The sequence below is a fragment of the Antechinus flavipes genome, chromosome 5 (genome assembly GCF_016432865.1).
Source record: "Antechinus flavipes isolate AdamAnt ecotype Samford, QLD, Australia chromosome 5, AdamAnt_v2, whole genome shotgun sequence".
Classification (NCBI taxonomy): Eukaryota; Metazoa; Chordata; class Mammalia; order Dasyuromorphia; family Dasyuridae; genus Antechinus; species Antechinus flavipes.
The window spans coordinates 253,094,368-253,115,742 of NC_067402.1; the positions used below are offsets into that span (position 1 = coordinate 253,094,368).

General features: G+C 32.6%; 1 protein-coding gene across 9 annotated transcripts in view; it reads left to right on the forward strand.

Annotated features, from left to right (window-relative positions):
• LRRIQ1 (leucine rich repeats and IQ motif containing 1) overlaps positions 1–21,375 on the forward strand; it is a 323,563-nt gene that overhangs the window by 10,788 nt on the left and 291,400 nt on the right. For 8 of the 9 annotated variants that reach the window (XR_007947886.1, XM_051963292.1, XM_051963295.1 and 5 more), the window contains 3 exons: positions 14,534–14,628; positions 15,950–16,064; positions 16,849–17,075. The exons of the other annotated variant lie outside the window; for it this stretch is intronic. Coding sequence is in view for 7 of the 8 variants with exons in the window: in XM_051963292.1 (XP_051819252.1) it covers positions 14,534–14,628; positions 15,950–16,064; positions 16,849–17,075 (437 nt within the window). In the remaining variant the exon portion in view is untranslated. The remainder of the gene's footprint in view (positions 1–14,533; positions 14,629–15,949; positions 16,065–16,848; positions 17,076–21,375) is intronic. 9 annotated transcript variants of the gene reach the window in all.

The window sequence follows — 21,375 nt, forward strand, 5'->3', positions numbered from 1 at the left end:
TGCTGTTACTATGCACAATGTTTTTTTTGGTTCTGCTCATTTCATTCAATCTGAGTTTGTGAAGGTCTTTCCAAGCCTTTCTGAAATCAGCCTACTCATCATTTCTTATAGATCAGTAATATTCCATTACATTCATATATCATAACTTATCCAGGTATTCCCTAATTAATGGGCATCCATATTGAATTTCCAAGGTTTTTTTTCCCTTTTCTTAGTCTCTTTGGGAGACAGATCCAGTTGTGAAACTGTTAGAACAAAGGATATGCAGTTTTATAGCCCTTTGGGTGTAATTCCAAATTGTTTTCCAGAATGGCTGGATCATTTCACAATTCCATCAAGAATGCATTAGTGTGAGGAAGCAATCTTTCAGAGAAAATAAGATAACCTGAGTTCAAGAGTGCATCTAGATGAATTCATGTTGGCAAGAAGGCATCATGAAATTTCATATGAAATTGTAGTGAAAGAAGAGTAAGTGCAGGAAGATATCCTTGTGGTTTGAGATAGGAGGAAAGGAAAAAGAGGGAATGAATGGCCACTCCAGTGAATCTAATCAGTGAAAGCTACCTGGACATAGAGACTAAGCAATTAATGACAACATAGTATCTGATGACAAATACTGGGGAAAGTGCTGCCTTAACTTTAAACTTAATATGTTCTACCAGAGAATATAAGAGCAAAACCAAAGCAGTTGATATTTTCAAGGAACTTATATTTAATGGAATTTGAGGTACGAGTGAGGATGCAATATAAGTAGAGAGGGACCATCATCAACTGAGAGAATTGGGAATAATAATTCACAGAAAAGTTGCTCTTGAACTGAGCCTTGGAGAAATTTATTCACTATTCAAATGTACCACTTAGAGCCATTATAATAACTTTAGTATGTGAAGTGCATTAAGCAGCTTGCTATGATTGTTGATTTAGTGGGTTTTTAATTCATCATAATACCTACTATATCATCAGTATCACCAATGTGGCCAAGTGTTCAAAACAATGTTAAAAAAACCAAGATCAAATTAGGATAACAAGTAGATGGTAGCAAGTAATTCTAATCCCAGTAGATCTGCCCCCAGACTGTCAATTTGTATACATACTATATTACATAAAATGTATTGAAAATATATAATGGGCTGGTATTTATATCTGCATAACTATAATATCTGTATAAATATAATAGCTGATATATAGTACTTTAAAGTTTATAAAACAATATATATACATATATATAATATATACATATACATATATATATATCCATGTATATAATACATAGTGTACACTGACATAGATATACATGTTTATATGTGGGTGCACACATATATGCATGTATATATGTATACATATATATACTAATCCTATAAAGTGTGTGTGTGTGTGTGTGTATAAAATAGGCATTTTAATCCATTTTTTAGATAAATGATTTACCCACGATAACACAATATATATAGTGAGACTTGAACTCAAGTCTTTCTTAAACCAAGTCAATTCTGCTCACTGTGCAACATATATCATGCAGCTTGTTAAATTTCTTCTCTTCATCAATATTGTTGATTGTCTATTTTTCTTCATTTATTCTCCATAGTATCTAGTTTCACTATTCTTTATTGGAGTAAATTAATATCATAAGATCATAGATTTACATCTAGAAAGAAAACTTGTAGGTGATTTGTTTCAAACATCTTATTCATATATTACCTCTAATAAAAAATGATTTAGAATACTTTTTCATATGTCTGGCTTTGGTTTCTTCATCTGAAAACTGCCTGTTCATATCCTTTGACTATTTATTAGTTGGAGAATGCTGTATAACTTTATAAATTTGATTCACTTCTCTTCATATTTGGGAATGAGGTCTTCATCAGAGACACTTGCTTTAAAAATTGTTTCCTAGTTTTATGCTTTTCTTCTAATCTTGGTTGCATTAGTTTTGTTTGTACATAAGCTTTTAATTTAATGTAATCAAAATGATCTGTTTTGCATTTTACAATGCTCTCTATCTCTTGTTTGGTCACGAACTTGTAACTCGTGTAACATCATCTTTAAGAATTTGGATGCCATATCACTTGGTGCATGTATGTTTAATATTGATATTACTTCTTTGTCCACCATACCTTTTAGCAAGATGTAGTTTCCTTCCTTAATTTTTTTAATGAGGTTGTTATGGGCAAGAGCACTGTACTTAAAACAAGGATTCTTACAAGGTGCTAACTCAGTGGAATTGATAAAGACAATGATTATCTAGTTTAGCATGATGATTAATAGTTCTCTAAGTTCAGTATGATTGATTTAATCTTACAACAAATAATGGTTTCTTAGTGATATAATGATTGGCTAATACTCAGTATGATGAATGGATTTAACTATAATAGAGCATATAAGCTGGGACAACCTCATCCAGGGCAGGGACTCAGAGCCGGAGTACTCACTTCATCTCACACCATCATGGTGGCAGGCTCTCCTCCTTCATTTCTTCACTGAGACCAAGACCTGTCTAAGCCAGAGATAGACTCAGATAAGGGACTGAGAGACAAATTCATTCCATCGTCTACCTTTGTGGTGGCTGGAGGCTGAAGCCCAAGCCTCGGACTCTTAAGAGATTAATTTCATCTTCATCAGTGCTGGCCTCCTGCACTTCACCTTCTGAGACCAAGGCCTGTCTGAAAGGCTTTCAAGAAAGCTGGCCTAGGGACCAGGCAAAAGGAAACTACATAGTGAAGGAGATAATAAAGGATTTGGACTTTAATACTTGGTTATACTTGTGGTTATTAATCTGCTGAAAGGAAGACTGCTCCAAAGACCACCAGAAAAACAAACAAAAACACTACATTTGGTGTCCGAATGTGGGACTAAAGACCTTACATCTGTGACCCAGGGAAATGAGAGGCGGGGCCCAGCTCCAGTGCCCCAGGTGGGGCATGATGGTAGCTGAAGTTACACCCTGAGAGTCTTCAGAAATTCAATATTAAGACATGATCAATCAGCCCAAAATCAATCTGATGGAAGAAAGGGATTACATGATCTATCAGCCAAGAAGCAATCAGATGGGAAAAAGGGATTGCAATTAGAGAAAATAGAGTTGTATGCAGCAGGTACTACTGACATATCCCCTGGAGAGGTGAAATCTGATCCTGTCCGGCCCATGGATCCTTTGCCTCCAGGTACAGTAGGTTTGGCCATTTCACCTCCTGAGAGTGCTTATAAAACAATGTTCATCCATATACTGATGTGGGAAACCGGGGAATGTGTAGCTAATATCCCAGTCACTAATGCAGAGAGAAAACCAATTGAGAAAATTACATGAGGTCATTTTTCCCTTTGCTTTATCTGAGATTAGGGATTGCTACCTCTCCTTTTTTTCTTTTAACTTCAGCTGAAGTATAATATATTTTGCTCCAGCCCCTTACCTTTACTTTTTGTGTGTCTGTTTTTCAAGAACATTTCTTGGAACAATATGATGTAGGATTCTGAGTAGTTGTTTTTTTTTTTTTTTTTTTTTCTTTTATAATAACTTTTTACTGACAGAACCCACGCCAGGGTAAATTTTTTACAACATTATCCCTTGCACTCACTTCTGTTCCAATTTTTCCCCTCTCTCCCTCCAAACCCTCCCCTAGATGACAAGCAGTCCTATATATGTTAAATATGTTGCAGTATATCCTAGATACAATATATGTATGCAGAGTCAAACAGTTCTCTTGTTGCACAGGGAGAATTGGATTCAGAAGGTATAAATAAACAGGGAAGAAAAACAAAAATGCAAATAGTTTACATTCATTTCTCAGTGTTCTTACTTTGATTGTAGCTGCTTCTATCCATCTTTGATCAATTGAAACTGAGTTAGATCTCTTTGTCAAAGAAATCCACTTCCATCAGAATACATCTTCATACAGTATCATTGTTGAGGTATATAATGATCTCTTGGTTCTGCTCATTTCATTTAGCATCAGTTCATGTAAGTCTCGCCAAGCCTCTCTGTATTCATCCTGCTGGTAATTTCTTACAGAACAATAATATTCCATAACATTCATATATCACAATTTACCCAGCCATTCTCCAATTGATGGGCATCCATTCAATTTCCAGTTTCTAGCCACTACAAACAGGGCTGCCACAACCATTTTGGCACATACAGGTCCCTTTCCCTTCTTTAGTATTTCTTAAGGATATAAGCCCAGTAGTAGCACTGCTGGATCAAAGGCTATGCACAGTTTGATAACTTTGTGGGCATAATTCCAGATTGTTCTCCAGAATGGTTGGATTCGCTCACAACTCCACCAACAATGCATCAGTGTCCCAGTTTTCCCACATCCCCTCCAACATTAATCATTATTTTTTCCTGTCATCTTAGCCAATCTGACAGGTATGTAATGGTATCTCAGAGTTGTCTTAATTTTCATTTCTCTGATCAATAATGATTTGGAACACTCTTTCATATGAGTGGTAATAGTTTCAATTTCATCCTCCGAAAATTGTCTGTTCATATCCTTTGACCATTTATCAATTGGAGAATGGCTTGATTTCTTATAAATTTGAGTCAATTCTCTATATATTTTGGAAATGAGGCCTTTATCAGAACCTGTGAAGATGTTTTCCCAGTTTGTTGCTTCCCTTCTAATCTTGTTTGCATTAGTTTTGTTTTTACAAAGGCTTTTTAATTTGATATAGTTAAAAATTTCTGTTTTGTGATCAGTAATGGTCTCTAGTTCATCTTTGATCACAAATTTCTTTCTACTCCACAAGTCTGAGAGATAAACTATCCTATCCTAGATCATGGACCCATTTTGATCTTATCTTGGTATACGGTGTTAAGTGTGGGTCCATGCTTAATTTCTGCCATACTAGTTTCCAGTTATAGGATTCTGAGTTTTGCTATACCCTGCTATCCCATTTTTTTTCCCTTTTTAATGGTATTTTATTATTCCAAATATATGCCTTTGAAATCTATGAATATATATTCACCTTTGCAAAACTTTCTGTTCCAAATTTTCCTCTCTCTCTTTCCCCTCCCCCTCCTCAAGACAGAAACCTAATATAGGTTAAACATGTGCAATTCTTCTAAACATATTTCCATATTCATCTTGCTATGCAAAAAATATAAGATCGAAAGGAAAAAATACACTAATGGAAAAAAAAACACAAGAAAGCAAACAACAACAAAAGATGAAAATACTATGCTTTGGTTCACGTTCAGTCTCCATAGTTATTTGGATATGGATGTTATTTTCTCATTTTCCCAATTAGAATTGCCTTGATTCACCTCACTGTTGAAAAGAGCTAAGTCCATCACAGTTGATCATCATATAATCTTCTTGTTTCTGTGTACAGTATTCTCCTGATAATGCTCACTTCCCTCAGCATCAATACATGTAAGTCTTTCCAAGCCTTTCTGAAATTAATTTTCTCATCATTTCTTACAAAACAATAATATTCTTTTATATTCATATATCATAATTTTTCCATTCCCCAAGTGAAGATTATCCTCTCAATTTTTAGTTCCTTGCCACTACAAAATGGGTGCTACAAACATTTTAGTGTATGTGGATTCTTTTCCCTTTTTTATCATCTCTTTGGGATACAGATCCAGTAGAGACACTGTTGGATCAAAGGGTATACACAGTTTTATTGCCCCTTGCGCACAGTTCCATATTGCTCTCCAGAAGGGTTAAATCACTTTACAACTCCATCAACTACACATTAATGTCCCAGTTTTCCCACATCTTTTCCAACATTCATTGTTATCTTTTCCTGTCATCTTAGCCAATCTGAAAGGTGTGAAGTGGTATTTCAGAGTTGTCTTAATTTGCATTTCTCTGATCAATAACAATTTAAAGCATTTTTTCATATGACTAGAAATGTCTTTAATTTTTTTGTCTGAAAATTGTCTGTTCATATTCTTTAATTTTATCAGTTGGGCAATGGACTTTATTCTTATATTTGAGTCAATTCTCTATATATTTTAGAAATGAGGCCTTTATTAGAAACATTAGCTGTAAAATTTTTCTTCAGCTTTTTGCCTTCTAATCTTGGCTGCATTGATTTTGTTTATGTAAAGGCTTTTAAAATTTAATGGAATCAAAATTATCCATTTTGCATTTCATAATGTTCTTTAGTTCTTCTTTGGCCATTCCTCTCTTTTTCACATAATTGAGAGATATACTATCCCTTGTTCTCCTAATTTGCTTATATTATCACCCTTTATGTCTAAATAAGGAACCCCTTTCAACCTTTTCTTAGTATAGAGTGTTAGATGCTGGTCAATGATGAGTTTCCAGTTTTCCCAGCATTTTTTCTAATTTCTTCAATTGCTCTTTTTTTTTTTTTTTTTTTTTTTTTTTGTCTTATTGCTAAAGCTAATATTTCTAGTATAGTATTTAATAATAGTAGTGAGAATGGACATCCTTGTTTTACTTGTATTGAGAATACTTCTAGCTTCTCCCCATTACATATAATGCTTGCTGATGTTTTTAGATAGGTGCTGCTTATCATTTTAAGGACAACTCCATTTATTCCGATGCTCTCTAGTGTTTTTAATAGGAGTGGGTGCTGTATTTTGTTAAATGCTTTTTCTTCATATATTAAAATAATCATGTAATTTCTGGTAGTTTGGTTATTGATATGGTCAATTATTGTGATAGTTTTTCAGTATTTCTTGGTATAAATCCCACTTAGTTTTGGTCTGTTATTCTGGTGATAAGTTACTGTAATCTATTTGCTAATACTTTATTCAAGATTTTTGCATCAATATTCATTAGGGAAATTGGTCTATGATGTTCTTTCTCTGTTTTGGCCCTTCCTGGTGTAGTTATCAGTAGCATATGTATATCTTCCCCTAGTTTTCCTAATAGTTTATATATTATTGGAATTAATTGTTCTTTCTATGTTTGGTAGAATTCACTTGTAAATTCATCTGTCCCTTGAGATTTTTTCATTAACGGCTTATTCAATTTCTTTTTCTAAAATAGGACTAAAATAAATAATTTATTTCCTCATCTGGCAATCTGTATTTTTATGTACATTTTTTTCCATTTCATCTAGCTTATCAGATTTATTGGCATATAATTAGGCAAATAGCTCTTAATTGTTGCTTTAATTTTCTCTTTGTTGGTGGTAATTCACCGTTTTCATTTTTTATACTGTTAATTTGACTTTCTTCTGAACTATTTCTAAACAAATTAGCCAAAGGTTTACTATTTTGTTGTTTTTTTTATAAAACCCACTCTTAGTTTTATTAAATAGTTTTCTTATTTTCAATTTTACTAAACTCTCCTTTGATTTTCAAAATTTCTAATTTGACATTTAATTGGGGGTTTTTAATTTGTTCTTTTTCTAGCATTTTTTCCCTAAGGTAATTGGGGTTAAGTGGCTTGCCCAGGGTCACACAGCTAGGAAGTGTTAAGTGTCTGAGACTGCATTTGAACTTAGGTATTTCTGGCTTCAGGGCTGGTGCTCTAGCCACTGCACCATCTGGCTGTCCCCTCTAGCATTTTAGTTGCATGCCCAGATCATTGATCTACTCTTTTTCTATTTTATTCATATAAAGATAAAAAATTTCCCCTAAGAACTTTGGCTGCATCCCATATGTTTTGGTATGTTGTCTCATTTTTGTCATTCTCTTGGGTGAAATTATCACTTGTTTTTATGATTTGTTGTTGAGTCACTGATTATTTAAGATTAAATTATTTAGTTTTCAATTACTTTTTGGTTTATTGGTTCTTTATTGGGCAGTTTTTATTGCATCATGATCTGAAAAGTATGCATTTACTATTTCTGCCTTTCTGCACTTGATTGTGAGATTTTATGCATGTGCTATGCTCCACATAGATTTCTCCAAAGGTTTATCGTACATAACTTTTCTAAAATTCCATTCACCTCCTTAACTTCTTTCTTGTTTATTTTGTGGTTAGATTTATCTAGTTCTGATAAAGGGAGGTTGAGATCTCTTACTAGTATAGTTTTGCTTTTTCTTCTTGCAACTCACTTAGCTTCTCCAATATGAATTTGGATGCTTACTACTTGGTGCATATATATTTAGTGTTGATGTTACTTCTTTATCTATTGTACTATTGTACTATTCTATTATACATTATTATACAATATAATATATTCTATTATCTATTGTACCATTCTGTATCTATTATACTATTGCAAGTTGTAATTTCTTTCCTTTTAATTAGATCTATTTTTCTTTTCCTTTAATTTTTTTTTTTACTTCAGCTGAATTGAAGTAATATACTTTGCTCCAGCATTTTATTTTACTCTGTATGTATCTCTTTGTTTCAAATGTGTTTCCTGTAGACAACTTATTGTAGAATACCTTTCCCTCCTTACCAGTGTTTTGCTTCTGATCACCACCTCCCTTAATCTTCCCTCTCTTTTCTCATCTCCCCTCTTCTTATCCCTTTACCCTTCTACTTCTGCCCTCCCTACTATTAGCCTTCCTCTTTCCTTTCTCCTTTCTCCTCCTACTTCCCTATAGTTTGAGACAGATTTCTATACCAAACTTAAGTACGTATGTTATTCCCTCTTTGAGCCAATTTCAATGAAAATATGGTTCAAACAAAGCTCATCCTCCCCCCTTATTTCCCTCAATTATAATGGATCTTTTCTGCCTTTTCATGTGATATAATTTACCCCATTTATCACTCCTTTCCTCTTCTCTGAGTACCATCTTTTTTTTACTCCTAATTTCTTTTTTATATCATTAAGTCAACTTATACCTATACCCTCTAAATATACCTCTTCTAACTGCCCTGACAAACAAAGATAAAGTTTTCAAGACTTATCCATATATACCTACCTACATATATATATATGTATATATATATATGTAGGTAGGTATATATGGATAATATATATTTAAAATATGTGGAGATGTAAATATTTTAATCTTTAAAAAGCATAATTTCCCCCCCTTCCATTTACTTTTTCATGTTTTTCTTGATTCTTGTATTTGAAGATCAAATTTTCTGTTCAGCTCTGGTCTTTTCATCAGAAATGATTGAAATTCCCTTATTTCATTGAATGTCCATCTTTTTCCCTGAAAGAGCTTCATATCCCACTGTGAGGCATCCCCTGAAGGCATTTTGCCTTTGCTGCACTCTTCTGGATCTTCCCAATCTTCATTGTAGCTGTCTGTGATTAGAGCTCTCTTTTCCAATTCTTTTAAGGGTTGAGGGCTGTTCTTAGGGCATAGGGGAGATTATCTGGAGCTCCTTCTGCAGGGACTTCACACTGACTGCACGGAGCTTTGGGGGTCTGCTCTGCTGTGCCACTGGCTTTTAGAAATAGATCATAGCAGCTGCTGTATTTTGGCTATGGACTTCCTACTAGACTTCCCGCCCTGGGCCTCTGCATGCCATGCCTGCCCTGGGCCATTTTCGCCTTTTTCCAACTGAGACAGACCTTTTCTAAAGTCCTTCCAAGATATCTTAAGTGGGAAAATTATTACTTTGAATATTTATGGGTGCTGTCACTCCAAAATCTGTTCAGAGGGTTCCTCTGGTGTTGATTCTGAGGAAAGCTGGGAAGAACTCAGGCAATGTCCTGTCTACTCTCTGCCATCTTACCTCTGCCCTGCAATCCTTTTGTTTTTAATGGGAGATCCCATTCACATTCAATTATAATTCTCATTTATATTTCCCTCTATTCTCTCTTTACTCCTGTTTGTCTTCTCTCTCTCTTAATATTCTTTTCTTCTTTGATGATAGTGATGACTTCTATAACCCTTCTTATCTGTCTTCTCTTCTTTCAGTTCCTACTCCTCCAAACCTCCACTTAATTCTCTTTCTGCTATCCTATCCAGTAAGATAGATTTCTTTATTCAATTGATAGTTTATATTTTTCTCTCGTTGGGCCGCTATTGATGAAATTAGGTTCAAGGGATGTCCATCACCCAGTCTTATCTTCCCCTCTACTGTAATAGGTTCTTCATGTGAAATAATTCTACCTCTTCCTTTCTTCTGTACCCAGTGTACTCCTCTTTCACATCCCTTAATTTTTTTTAATGTCATTCAGTTATATTCACTATATATTAATATCCTCTATCTGTATATATTCCTTTTAGTTGTAATGGTACAATTTTTAAAGATTACAAATATTTTTCACAAAAAGTAGGAATGCAAACGGTTCAACTCCATTGAATCTCTTATGTTTTCTTTTCCCTTTTTCCCTTTTCAGGCTTTTCTTGGTATTTGTTACTGGAGATCAGATTTTTTGTTCAGTTCTGGTTTTCTTCTTATGAAAGTTTGAAATCCATCTATTTCATTGAATGTCCACTTTTTCCTCTTAGGAGTATTGTGCTTAATTTCACTGGGTAGGTGATTCTTTGTTGTAGTCCTAGTTACTTTGCCTTCTGTAGTATCATATTACATAACCTTCGATTTTTTAATGTTGCAGCTGCTAGGTCTTGTATAATCTCGATTGTGGTTCCCAGATATTTGAATTGTGTTTTTGCAGTCACTTGCGGTATTTATTTCTTGATCCTATAAGTCCTGAAATTTGGTCATAATGTTCCTTGGAGTTTTTATTTCCTGAGGTAAGATTCTTTCTCGCATCTCTTTCCTGAGGTAAGATTCTTTCAATGCCTATTTTACATGCTAGTTCCAAGATGTCAGATCATTTTTCCTTGCTAATTTCTTGAAGGATGCTTTCCACATACTTTTTTTTAGTTATGACTTTCAGCTAGTCCAATTCTTTTGATAATGTTTTTTTCCTGGATCTCTTTTTTTTAGGCCAGTTGTTTTTTTTTTTTTTTTTCCCAATGAGATATTTTATATTTTTTTTCTTTTTCATTTTTTAAAAAAATTGATTGATTCTCTACATCTCATAAAATCATTAGCTTCCATTTCCTTAATTCTAACTTTTAAGGAGCCATTTTCCCCAGTTATTTTTTGTATTCTCCTTTTTCCATTTGACCAATTGTCCTTTTTTAGGGAGTTGTTTTCTTCAATTTTAGTACTGGTTTGGAGAGATTTGGGAGTCGTCCTTAGAAGTTATAATTGAAGCCATGGGAATAGATGAGATCATCAAGACAAAGAGTATGTATAGAGAACAGTTTGAATAGAACCTTTGGGAATACCCACCCTGTCAAAAAGGAAGGAAAAAATGAACCACAGAAGGGTACTGAGGAATTGTCTGACAGATAGGAGGAAAATCAGAAGAGAACAATGTTAGGAAGTTGTGCAGGGAGAAAATAGCAAAAAAAAAAAAAAAAAAAAAAAAAAAGAGTAATTAATCATGACAAATATTCTGAAAATAGAATGATCACCTAGAAACAGCCTTTGGATTTGGTAGCAAAGAAGTCATTGAAGATCTTAAGACACAACATTTTCAGTTCATTGATAGAGAAGATAATCAAGCCTTTTTTTTGTATTTAGTTCTATTTGGAAATCTCTCCATTTTTTTCACATCTAAACTTAAAGGATACTGATACTCATCTTAATAGTAGTAGTGTTACTACTAATAACTGAAATTTATATAGTGATTTCATTTGATTATATTATTAGGTAAAATGCTGGCTAATAGATACTCAGAGGGTTAACTTTTTAAAAAAAATATTTTATTGTTTTTTTTTAAACCTCTCAATGTTAAATATGTTGTCATGTTATTTTCATTCCAGAGCTACAGTGATATATGCAAAAGTATACTTTAAGAAATGTTAATATGTGGCATTTGCTTGGCTTAAGATATTTAATACAGTTGAGTATTTAATTATGGCGTGTTTATGCAAAGACAACAAAATTAGATTTTAAGCCTAAGTAAATTATTTATTTTCTTCTTTCTGTATGCAGTTTTAGGATGAATTAATGATGAAAGCAAAAGTGTGATAAAAAAAAACTGAACAATTGAAATGTATGAGACTATTTAAATGTGTTTAATATAAACAAGCAGATACTCACACATGCATGTATTTATAGATGCTTATCTGTATGTCAGAGAAATTTAATTTCTTCATTGTGACTACTCCATTGATAATAGATTTTTGTAGCCCTTGGATATAATTTATTTCAAATAGATTCCTGTGGTTAAAAAATTTGTAATTGTGCAGCAATCCTGGTAACAAGCTTCTTTCAACTTAGCTAGGTGAATCATCAGTCCATTAGAGTTCATTGGTTCCCCATCATTTTCAGGGCCCATTTAAACATATTTGTCTCCCCCATTAAAATGATATCTTCTTGAGGGCAAGTTCTCTCTTTTTATATCCCTAGCACTAACAGTGCCTAGAATATAGTGGTGCTTAATAAATGCACATTGACAGTTCATCTTAGACCTTTTAATAGGTGCTTTTGAAGCCTTCCCAACCAGTCTGTTAGAGTGGATGTAAATTATCTTCGGAACCCAGGGATCTTCCCTACCCCAGGATGATGAATCAGAGCAATCTATAAAATATTTTATATAATTATCAAATAACATACCATGTAAAGAAGAGCCTAACTAAATGTAATGAACTTCATTGTAAGGCATAGTAGTAAGAAGCAAAGAATTTTAGAGGAAGGGAAAAAAAAAAAGGCCTCAAAGAAGGTAAACATCATTGTCTTAGACAAATAAAATGAATGAATTTTAGATGTACAAGAGACTTTAGTGATTATTAATTAATACTTATCCTAGAAGCATTTTTATTAAGCACCTCTTATTTTGTCCAACATTATTGCTAGGCTCTGGGGATGCAAAGATTAAAATGAGGTAGTCTGTGCCTTAAAGGAGATTAAATTTTATTAGAGGAAGATTCATGTACACACATACATATCTATTCACATATTCACATCTAAATACAAAATATATGCAAAGGGATTACACTTTTTGTTTGATATGTTGGGGAAGGTCTCATTTAGGAGATGTCTGGAGTTGAGCTTTGGAGGAAGATAGGGATTCCATTTAAAATGTAAGTGAGGAGGCCATTGTAGACATGTTGGTTTATTCTGTGTAAAGGTGAAGTTATGAGAAATAGAATTTCCCATAAGAGAAAGTTTGGCTGGCCTAAAAAGTTCATGGTGGGTGGTAACTTGAAATGAATGAAGAAAAATAGACTGACATTAGATTATGAAGGATTTAAAATACCAAAAATTCATATTTTATCCTAATAGCAAAAGGGATTTATTAAAAGATTTTTTTGTTTTATTTTTGTTTTAAGCAGGGGGATGACATGGTCCCATATGCTTTTGCAGTTGTGTAAAAGAGGAATTAAAGAGAGGAAGGAAGATCAATTAGGTCAATTTAGGTGATAAAGGCAAGATTAAGGGCAAGGTGTGATTAAGATAGAAATGAGAATAAATAATTTATATTTAAGATGAGGAAACCAGAATTTGGCCAAAGACCCATCCTGCTATTTAATGATAGAACAAATTCTTGAATCATGTCACCCAATATTCTGAAGTTCATTTATGTGGTGTTTTTCTTCTTTAAAATAATAATGGTTCTCTCTGGGAGCAGGTTTGTTGGGGAGGTTTTCTGGAGGCAGCTTTAGTATCAGTTAAAAGTAAATAATCACCCAAATGCAGCCAGGTGCTAAAAGTTCTGATCTTTTATTGTCTCTGATGTAGCCCAGTTAGTTTTCTTAGAGGCCTCTCTCTCTCCTTGGTTCTACGAGCTCTTGCATCTTTGTCCTTTGCTTCTGCCTCTGCTTTCTTCAGCCTCCAGTCAGCACAAAGGTGAATGAATCTGTCCTGCCTCCGAGAGAGGACTTCTGGCTCTCAATCTCCCAGAGTGCTCTGTGTCTGTCCCAGAGTGCTCCTCTCAACCCCTGGGAATGTTCCGAAGTAAAACTCCAACCCGAAGCTAAGAGCCTCTTTATATGTGATCTCCCAAAGGTTGACTCCTCCTTCTGGAGGCAGGGATTAAGGGAGGTGTGAATTCAGATATCTCTTACTAAACCTTGAAATCTCCCAAATATGTGAACTCCAATGAGTACTTAAATACATTAGTCAGCTAGAGGATTTTCTAAGTACCGTGCTAAATTAGCACTTTGTAAGGATTCCATCACATTTACTTCTCAATAAATGCAAACAGTCCCTCTATAATGGGCTCTCATCTTCCTGTTGCATTTCCCTGTTAATATGCTAATACATTGTAAAGTTATTGCTGTACAAGACAGTCTATTCCATTTTTAGTGAGCTCTTTTTGTCAGATAATTATTCTTTATTTTCACTTATTCTGCCTTTTGGAACTATGCTGAGTAAGTCTACTCAAGATAGCTCTTCAAATATTTCTTCCTTTTACAAACAAGTAGGTGGTAATTCTGTTAATGGAGTATGCCCTAAGCTAGATAGACAAGGATTACATGATCACAGAACTTTATAGTGGAACCGTTTAGAACTATCTTTTAATCCTCACTCATTTACTTTTCTTATGTAAAGACAATCTAAATTTCAAATGATTGTAATTCCTATCCTTCCCTATGTTTTTTATATATTTAATTATATATTATCGCAGACCTTAAAAGTTATAGAAAAATAATCAAAGTTTGATGTCTTAACAATTTTGAACCTTAATTTTATATTTTATTATATAGCTGTATGGATTTTTTCCCCCTCTCCAGGTTCTGGTTATGGAGCAATTTCAAACAATCCTACAGAATTTATGGATGAGTTGACATCTAAGTATCATGCAGATGCATTAGAATTAAAGAAGAGGGTATGCTATTAAAACTTGACATCTTCCTGATGATTCCATATCATGAATAAGGAAAGACAAAGTTGAATCCAGGCATTGCACTATATTGTTTTAGAGATTAAGAAAATTGTGTTAGATAAAACATTGTATTGTTGTTTATTTTTGCTAACATATAACTTTAACAAACTGAAATTAAAGCTTTAGGATTACTATAAACAATGTAATTAATATAAATTCTTAGCATGTCCAAATCAAAAACAGGTATTTGGGAATTTCAGTTATAGAATGAATAAAGCAAAAGAAGCTACATATTTATAGAATTTTGTGTTTGCTGAGGGGAAAACAAATGATAAAAAGATAGAGACAAAAGTATGTATTTTGTGAAGTTAGGAAAATAGTATATACTCTTCCTCTTCGATTTGACTTAATTAGTAAAGGGACCTTTGTACAGAAAATTAAATGAAAAAAAAAAAACAAAACAAAACAAAAGAAAATGTTAGGACAGTGGAAAGGAGAAAAAACACATAATTATTTCAAAGATCTATGATTGTTTTTAGTGCAGATTTGCCTTTCAGTGGCAAATTATAGTTCTACAACTTAGCAGATGTTATGAAAAAATTCATCATCATTCAAGTAACATGAACAAACTTATGTACATCTACAAACTTAGCTATGCTGGTACCTGAATTGCATCTTAAATACTTTTTTCCATTTAGTTGAATCACCAGTCCTTGTATTCTCCTTAATATAGTCTTTTTTTTTTTTTTTTTTTTTTTAAAAAAGGTAATTGGGATTAAGTAACTTGCCTCAGGGTCACATGGCTAGTAAGTCCTCCTGACTCCAGAGCTGATGCTCTTATCTTCTCATGTGGTCTTCAGGACCTAAGGTCATCCAGTTGATCCATAAAGTAGGACCTGAGTAGAGGTGAAAGGAGGAAAAAAAAAAAAAAACAACAAAAATATTGGTGAGTGCAGGTTAGTTAGACAACATAAGCAAATGAGAAGTTCAAGTAATATGGAAAGAAAACTGTATTTGCAGTCTGGAAAGCAATTGCCAGAGTAATCAAACAAAATTTAAAGTGAAATTATCTCCAATTCCCCTATTCAAATGACTTCAAAAATAAAAAGAAAGATTGTTTTGTAAAGATGTAATTTAAATACATTGTCTTAACTGCATCTTTCTATTACAGTCTCAAAATATTTATTTTTAATACATATTTTAAATGTTAATTTAATATTAATGAAATATTTATTTCACAAAATGTGTTTTATAACTTTTTTAGTTTTTCACAGCCTTTTCCTACAGATTTTTCTTAATCCTTGATACTTTTGTATCTATTTAGATGTTATTTGAAATAGAAAAAGAATTACACATAAATTCAACCTCTGATACAATTCCTAATTCTGCTCAACTTCCTGATCTTTGTAACTTACCTGTTGATGAGCCTCTTTCTTCAGGTAAATTTTTTAGTACTGTACTTGGTACCTTTGGTAAACATGGTTCCTAACTAATCAAAATATTTAAGTTAAGCATTTTGCTGTTTGTATGTGTGTGAGTATATTTTTTAACATTCAAACTAAAAGCTATAGTGTCTGGATTTTAAAAATCTTGCTAATTAAGTTTATTTCATAGGACCATAGAATCATGACTCTCAACCTGGGAGTCAGAGGTCCTAAGTGAAGCCCCTAAGCTTAATTAATGACTTATACCAGGTCAAACAAGTAGTAAATGACAGATGTAGGATTTGAACTCAGATTCTCTTTACTCCTAAGTATAATCAGCTATGACTTTATTACTTCTGTATTTAAAGAATATGTAAGCACTGATTTCTACCCTATTCTATTTTATGTAGACTTTCAGAATGTTAGATTTGGAAATTATCTGGCACTTCCCACCCATTTAATAGTTGGAGAAGTGGATGTGAGAAATTGCTTAATCAGGGCCTATGTAATTTAGTAGAGATCTCCTCAGTTCTAGAACTCATTTCAATAAGTCCCATTACAAGCTTCATATTAATTTTATATTACTTATTTTTTCATTTTTTCAATTTGCATTTTATTTTATATTAATTAATTCATATTAATTTCAATTTTATATTTTTTCTTAAATCCTTTTGATTCAAATATCACTGATAAGTTTTGCATATTGGTTCCTATAAAATTATTTTTACATTTAGTTGGAATGGTTTTAAATAGTTTAGAATTTATAGACAAAATATTTTTTACATTAATGTGAGTATAGGTGATACGGATACAATAAGTTTTGGATACTATGAAGTTGAGGAAAGATGTCGACAATCTTTTGCGGCATGGGAAGAGAAACAGCGGGAATTGGAGATCCAGGAAAATAAAAAGTTCAGAGCTCTGAGAGACAGAGAAGAGAAACTCTTGCAAGAGGAAGAAGAAAAGAGAAATTGCCGGATTAAGCAATTTGAAATAGAAAAGAAAAAAATAGAGAATATTCATAAGGTAACATTTATAAATAATTTGTTGTTCAATTGTGTCTTACACCACATGGGGTTTTCTTGGCAAAGATCCTGGATTTGCTCGCCATTTCTTTCTCTGGTGTTTCCCCATTTTATAGATGAGTAATTTGAACAAATTAGGGTTAAGTGACATCCCCAGGGTCACACAGTAAATTACCAAGATCAGATTTGAACTCAGATTTTCCCAACTCCAGGCCTGTTGTTATATCCACTATACCATCTAGCTGAGGCTGTAAATAATAAAAATCCCTAAATAGGTATATCCCCACAGTAATCAGCAGATATCAACTTGTTTTCAAGTCTTTGGAACCAGAAAAAATACTGTTATTAATATTTTGATGTATGTGAAACTTTCGTTTTTGTTACTATCCTCCTTAGAGTATATGCCAAGCAATGGAATCTCTGAGCCAAAGGGTATTTTTACTAAAATTTTAAGAAATCCGTGAGCTTCTGAACTTAAAAGCAGTGCAAGAGATTTTTTATTTTAATGTTTTATTTTTTCCCCATTACATGTAAAATCAATTTTAGCTGCCCTTTTTTTTTTTTTTTTTACAATTTTGAGTTCCAAATTCTCTACCATTTTCCCTCTTTTCCTCTCTCATTGAAAAAACAAGAAGTTTGATAAAGATTTTATACATGTGCAGTCATGTAAAACATTCCCATATTAGTCATCGTAAAAGAAGATGCAGATGAAACATCCCCAGAAAAACAAATAAAATTTAAAAAGGTATACTTCAATCTGCATATTCGATTATTTTTTCATTGTAAGTGTATGGGATTTTTCTGTCTAGGATCTTTGTTTTGCTAGGAATAGCTAAGTCAATTCATAGCTGATCATTTTATAATATTACTGTTAGTATTGTTAGTATTATTGTTTGCCTGGTTTTGCTCACTTCACTTTTCATCAATCAATTCTTTCTATATTGTTTATTGTTTTTTATAGCAGAGTAGTACTTAATAACAATAATATACTACAGCTTGTTCAACCCTTCCTCAATTGATGGGCATGCCCTCTATTTCCATTTTTTTTGCCACCACAAAAAGAGTTGCTATAAATAATTTTGGCCTACAGGCTTAGTGGTATTATTGCTGGGTCAAAGGAAATACACAGATTTATAGTTCTTTGGACATAGTTCCAAATAGTTGGTTGACTGGTAGGATAAATTCACAACTTCAGCAACCGTACATTATCGTCCCAATATTCCCACATCTTTTCCAACATACATCATTTCCCCTTTCTGTCATATTACTCAATCTGATAGGTGATACCTCAGAGTTTTAATTTGGATCTCTTTAACCCAAATCTTCTTAAAATTGTTAGTTGTGACCTTATATAGGGTCATATGACTAAATGTGGGAATCACAAAATATTGATTATTAGTAAATGTTTGATTCACATATTTATTTTACATATCTAAATACTTATATTTGTGTAAAAATATTTTTTGGATGAAAAGGAATCATGATTAGAAAAAGTTTAAGAAGCCCTGCTCCAACAAATAATGATTTGGATCATTTTTTAAAGAACTATAAATAATTTTTATTTCTTTGTCTGAAAATTGCCTTTTCATTTGACAATTTACCAATTGGGAAATCTTCACTATTATGAGAGCTGAGGTCTTTATCTGAAAAAAAGTGCTGCACAAATTTTTCCCCAATTTTCTGCTTTCCTTCTTATCTTGGCTGCATTGCTTTTGTTTACAAAGAAACTTTTTAGTTTAATGTAATCAAAATGATACATATCTTGTAATGCTTTTTTCCTCTTGTTAGATAATAAAATATTCCCTTATCTATATATCTGACAAACTGTTCCACTTTTACTTAATTTGCTTACGATATCACCCTTTATGTTCGAATCATGTATCAATTTTGACAATCTGTTGATATACAATGTGAGGTTCTGATCTAGTTTCTGTTAAACTGTTTTCCAGTTTTATCATTAAATTTTGTCAAATAGTAAATTCTCTTCCCCAAATTCTGGAACTTTGTGTTTATCAAACATAAGATTATTGTAGTTGTTTCCTGCTATGTATAATGTATCTGTATATGTATAATGTATCTGTTGTATTCCACTACATCTGGTTGTTCATTTGATTACTGTTTTGTAGATGCAATTTGACCTTTTGGTATGGCTAATTAATTCCCAAGTAATTTAATTTCTTGATATTCTTGACCTTTTGTTCTTCTATATATTTTGTTATTACTTTTTCTAGCTCTATAAAGTAATTTTTTGATAAGAACTGACCAAATAAATTTATGTAGGCAGAATTATCATTTTTATTATATGGGCTTCATCTGCCCATGAGCAAGTAATGTTATCCCAATTGTTTAGATCTGACTTTTTTGTATGAAGTGTTTTATAATTGTGTTCATATAGTTCCTGAGTTTGTCCTGGCAGGTAGACTTTCAAGTCATTTATATTTTCTACAATTAGTTTAAATGGAATTTCTCTTTCTATATTTTGCTGCTAGACTTTGTTGGTAATATATAGAAATGTTGATAATTTATGTTGTTTTTTTTTCTATGACTTTTCTAAAGTTAATTATTTCAGTTAATTTTTTTAGTTTATTCTGTAGGATTCTTCATGTATACCATCATATCAACTGTAAAGAGTGATAGTTTTGTTTCCTTATTTCCTATTATTTAATTTATTTTTCTTTTATTGATATATCTACCATTTTGAGTACAATATTGAATAATAGTAGTGATAATGGGCATCCTTGCTTTATTTATATTCTGATCTCATTCGGAAGGCTTATCCCCATTACAGATAATACTTAAGATTGGTTTTAGATAAATACTACTTATAATTTTTTAAATTTTAATAGCTTTTTATTTACAAGTTGTATGCATGGGTAATTTTACAGCATTGACAATTGCTAAACCTTTTGTTCCAATTTTTCCCCTCCTTCCCACTATCCCCTCCCCTAAATGGCAGGATGACCAATACATGTTAAATATATTAGAGTATAAATTAAATACAAAATAAATATACATGTCCAAATCATTATTTTTCTGTACAAAAAGAATCAGACTTTGAAATATTGTACAGTTAGCCTGTGAAGGAAATCAAAAATGCAGGCAGGCAAAAATATAGGGATTCGGAATTCGATGTAATGGTTTTTAGTCATCTCCCAGAGTTCTTTCACTGGGTGTAGCTGGTTCAGTTCATTACTGCTCCATTAGAACTGATTTGGTTCATTTTATTGCTGAAGATGGCCAAGTCCATCAGAATATAGTATTGTTGTTGAAGTATATAATGATTTCCTGGTCCTGCTCATTTCACTCAGCATCAATTCATGTAAATCTCTCCAGGCCCTTCTGAAATCATCCTGTTGGTTATTTTTTACAGAACAATAATATTCTATAACATTCATATACCACAATTTATTCAGCCATTCTCCAATTGGTGAGTATCCACTGTTTCCAGTTTCTTGCCACTACAAAGAGGGTTGCCACAAACCTTTTTGCACATGTGGGTCCCTTTCCCTGCTTTAAGATCTCTTTGGGATATAAGCCCAGTAGTAATGCTGCTTGGATCAAAGGGTACTACTAATAATTTTTAAAAATAATTTTAAATTTTATTTTGGAGACAATTGGGGTTAAGTGATTTGCCCAAGGTCACACAGCTAGTCAGCATCTGAAGCTAGATTTAAACTCAGATCCTCCTGACTCTAGGGCATATTGTTGCCTAGACCCTGCAAATACTACTTATTATTTTAAAGAAGCCTTCATTTTTTCTTATATTTTCTAGACTTTTTAATGGGAATAAGTGTTGATTTTCCTACATCTATTGAAATAATCATATGGTTTTGTTTTTGCTATTGATATGATCAATTATGCTGATAATTTTCATAATATCCAGCCAGTCCTGCATTCCTGATATAAATCCGACCTGTTGGTCAGATCTAGTTTTTGTGATATATTGTCAGTCCTTTCACTACTGTTTCATTCATTGTTCATTGCAACAATTTTCATTAAGCAAAATACTGATCTAAAGTTTCCTTTCTCTTTTTTGGTTTTCCAGGTTTAAGTATCAGCATCATATTTGTGTCATAAAAGAAATAGGACTCTCCTTCTTTGCATATTTTTCCAAATAGTTTTACATAATTGGAATAAATTTTTCTCTTAGTGTTTGGTATAATTAACTTGTGAATCCATCAGTTCAGGGGACTTTTTTTGCTTAGAGAACTCATTGATAATCTTGTTCAATTTCTTTTTTCTGTAATCATTCTATTTCTTTTTGTTAATCTGGGTAACTTATAGTTTTGTAAGTATTCATA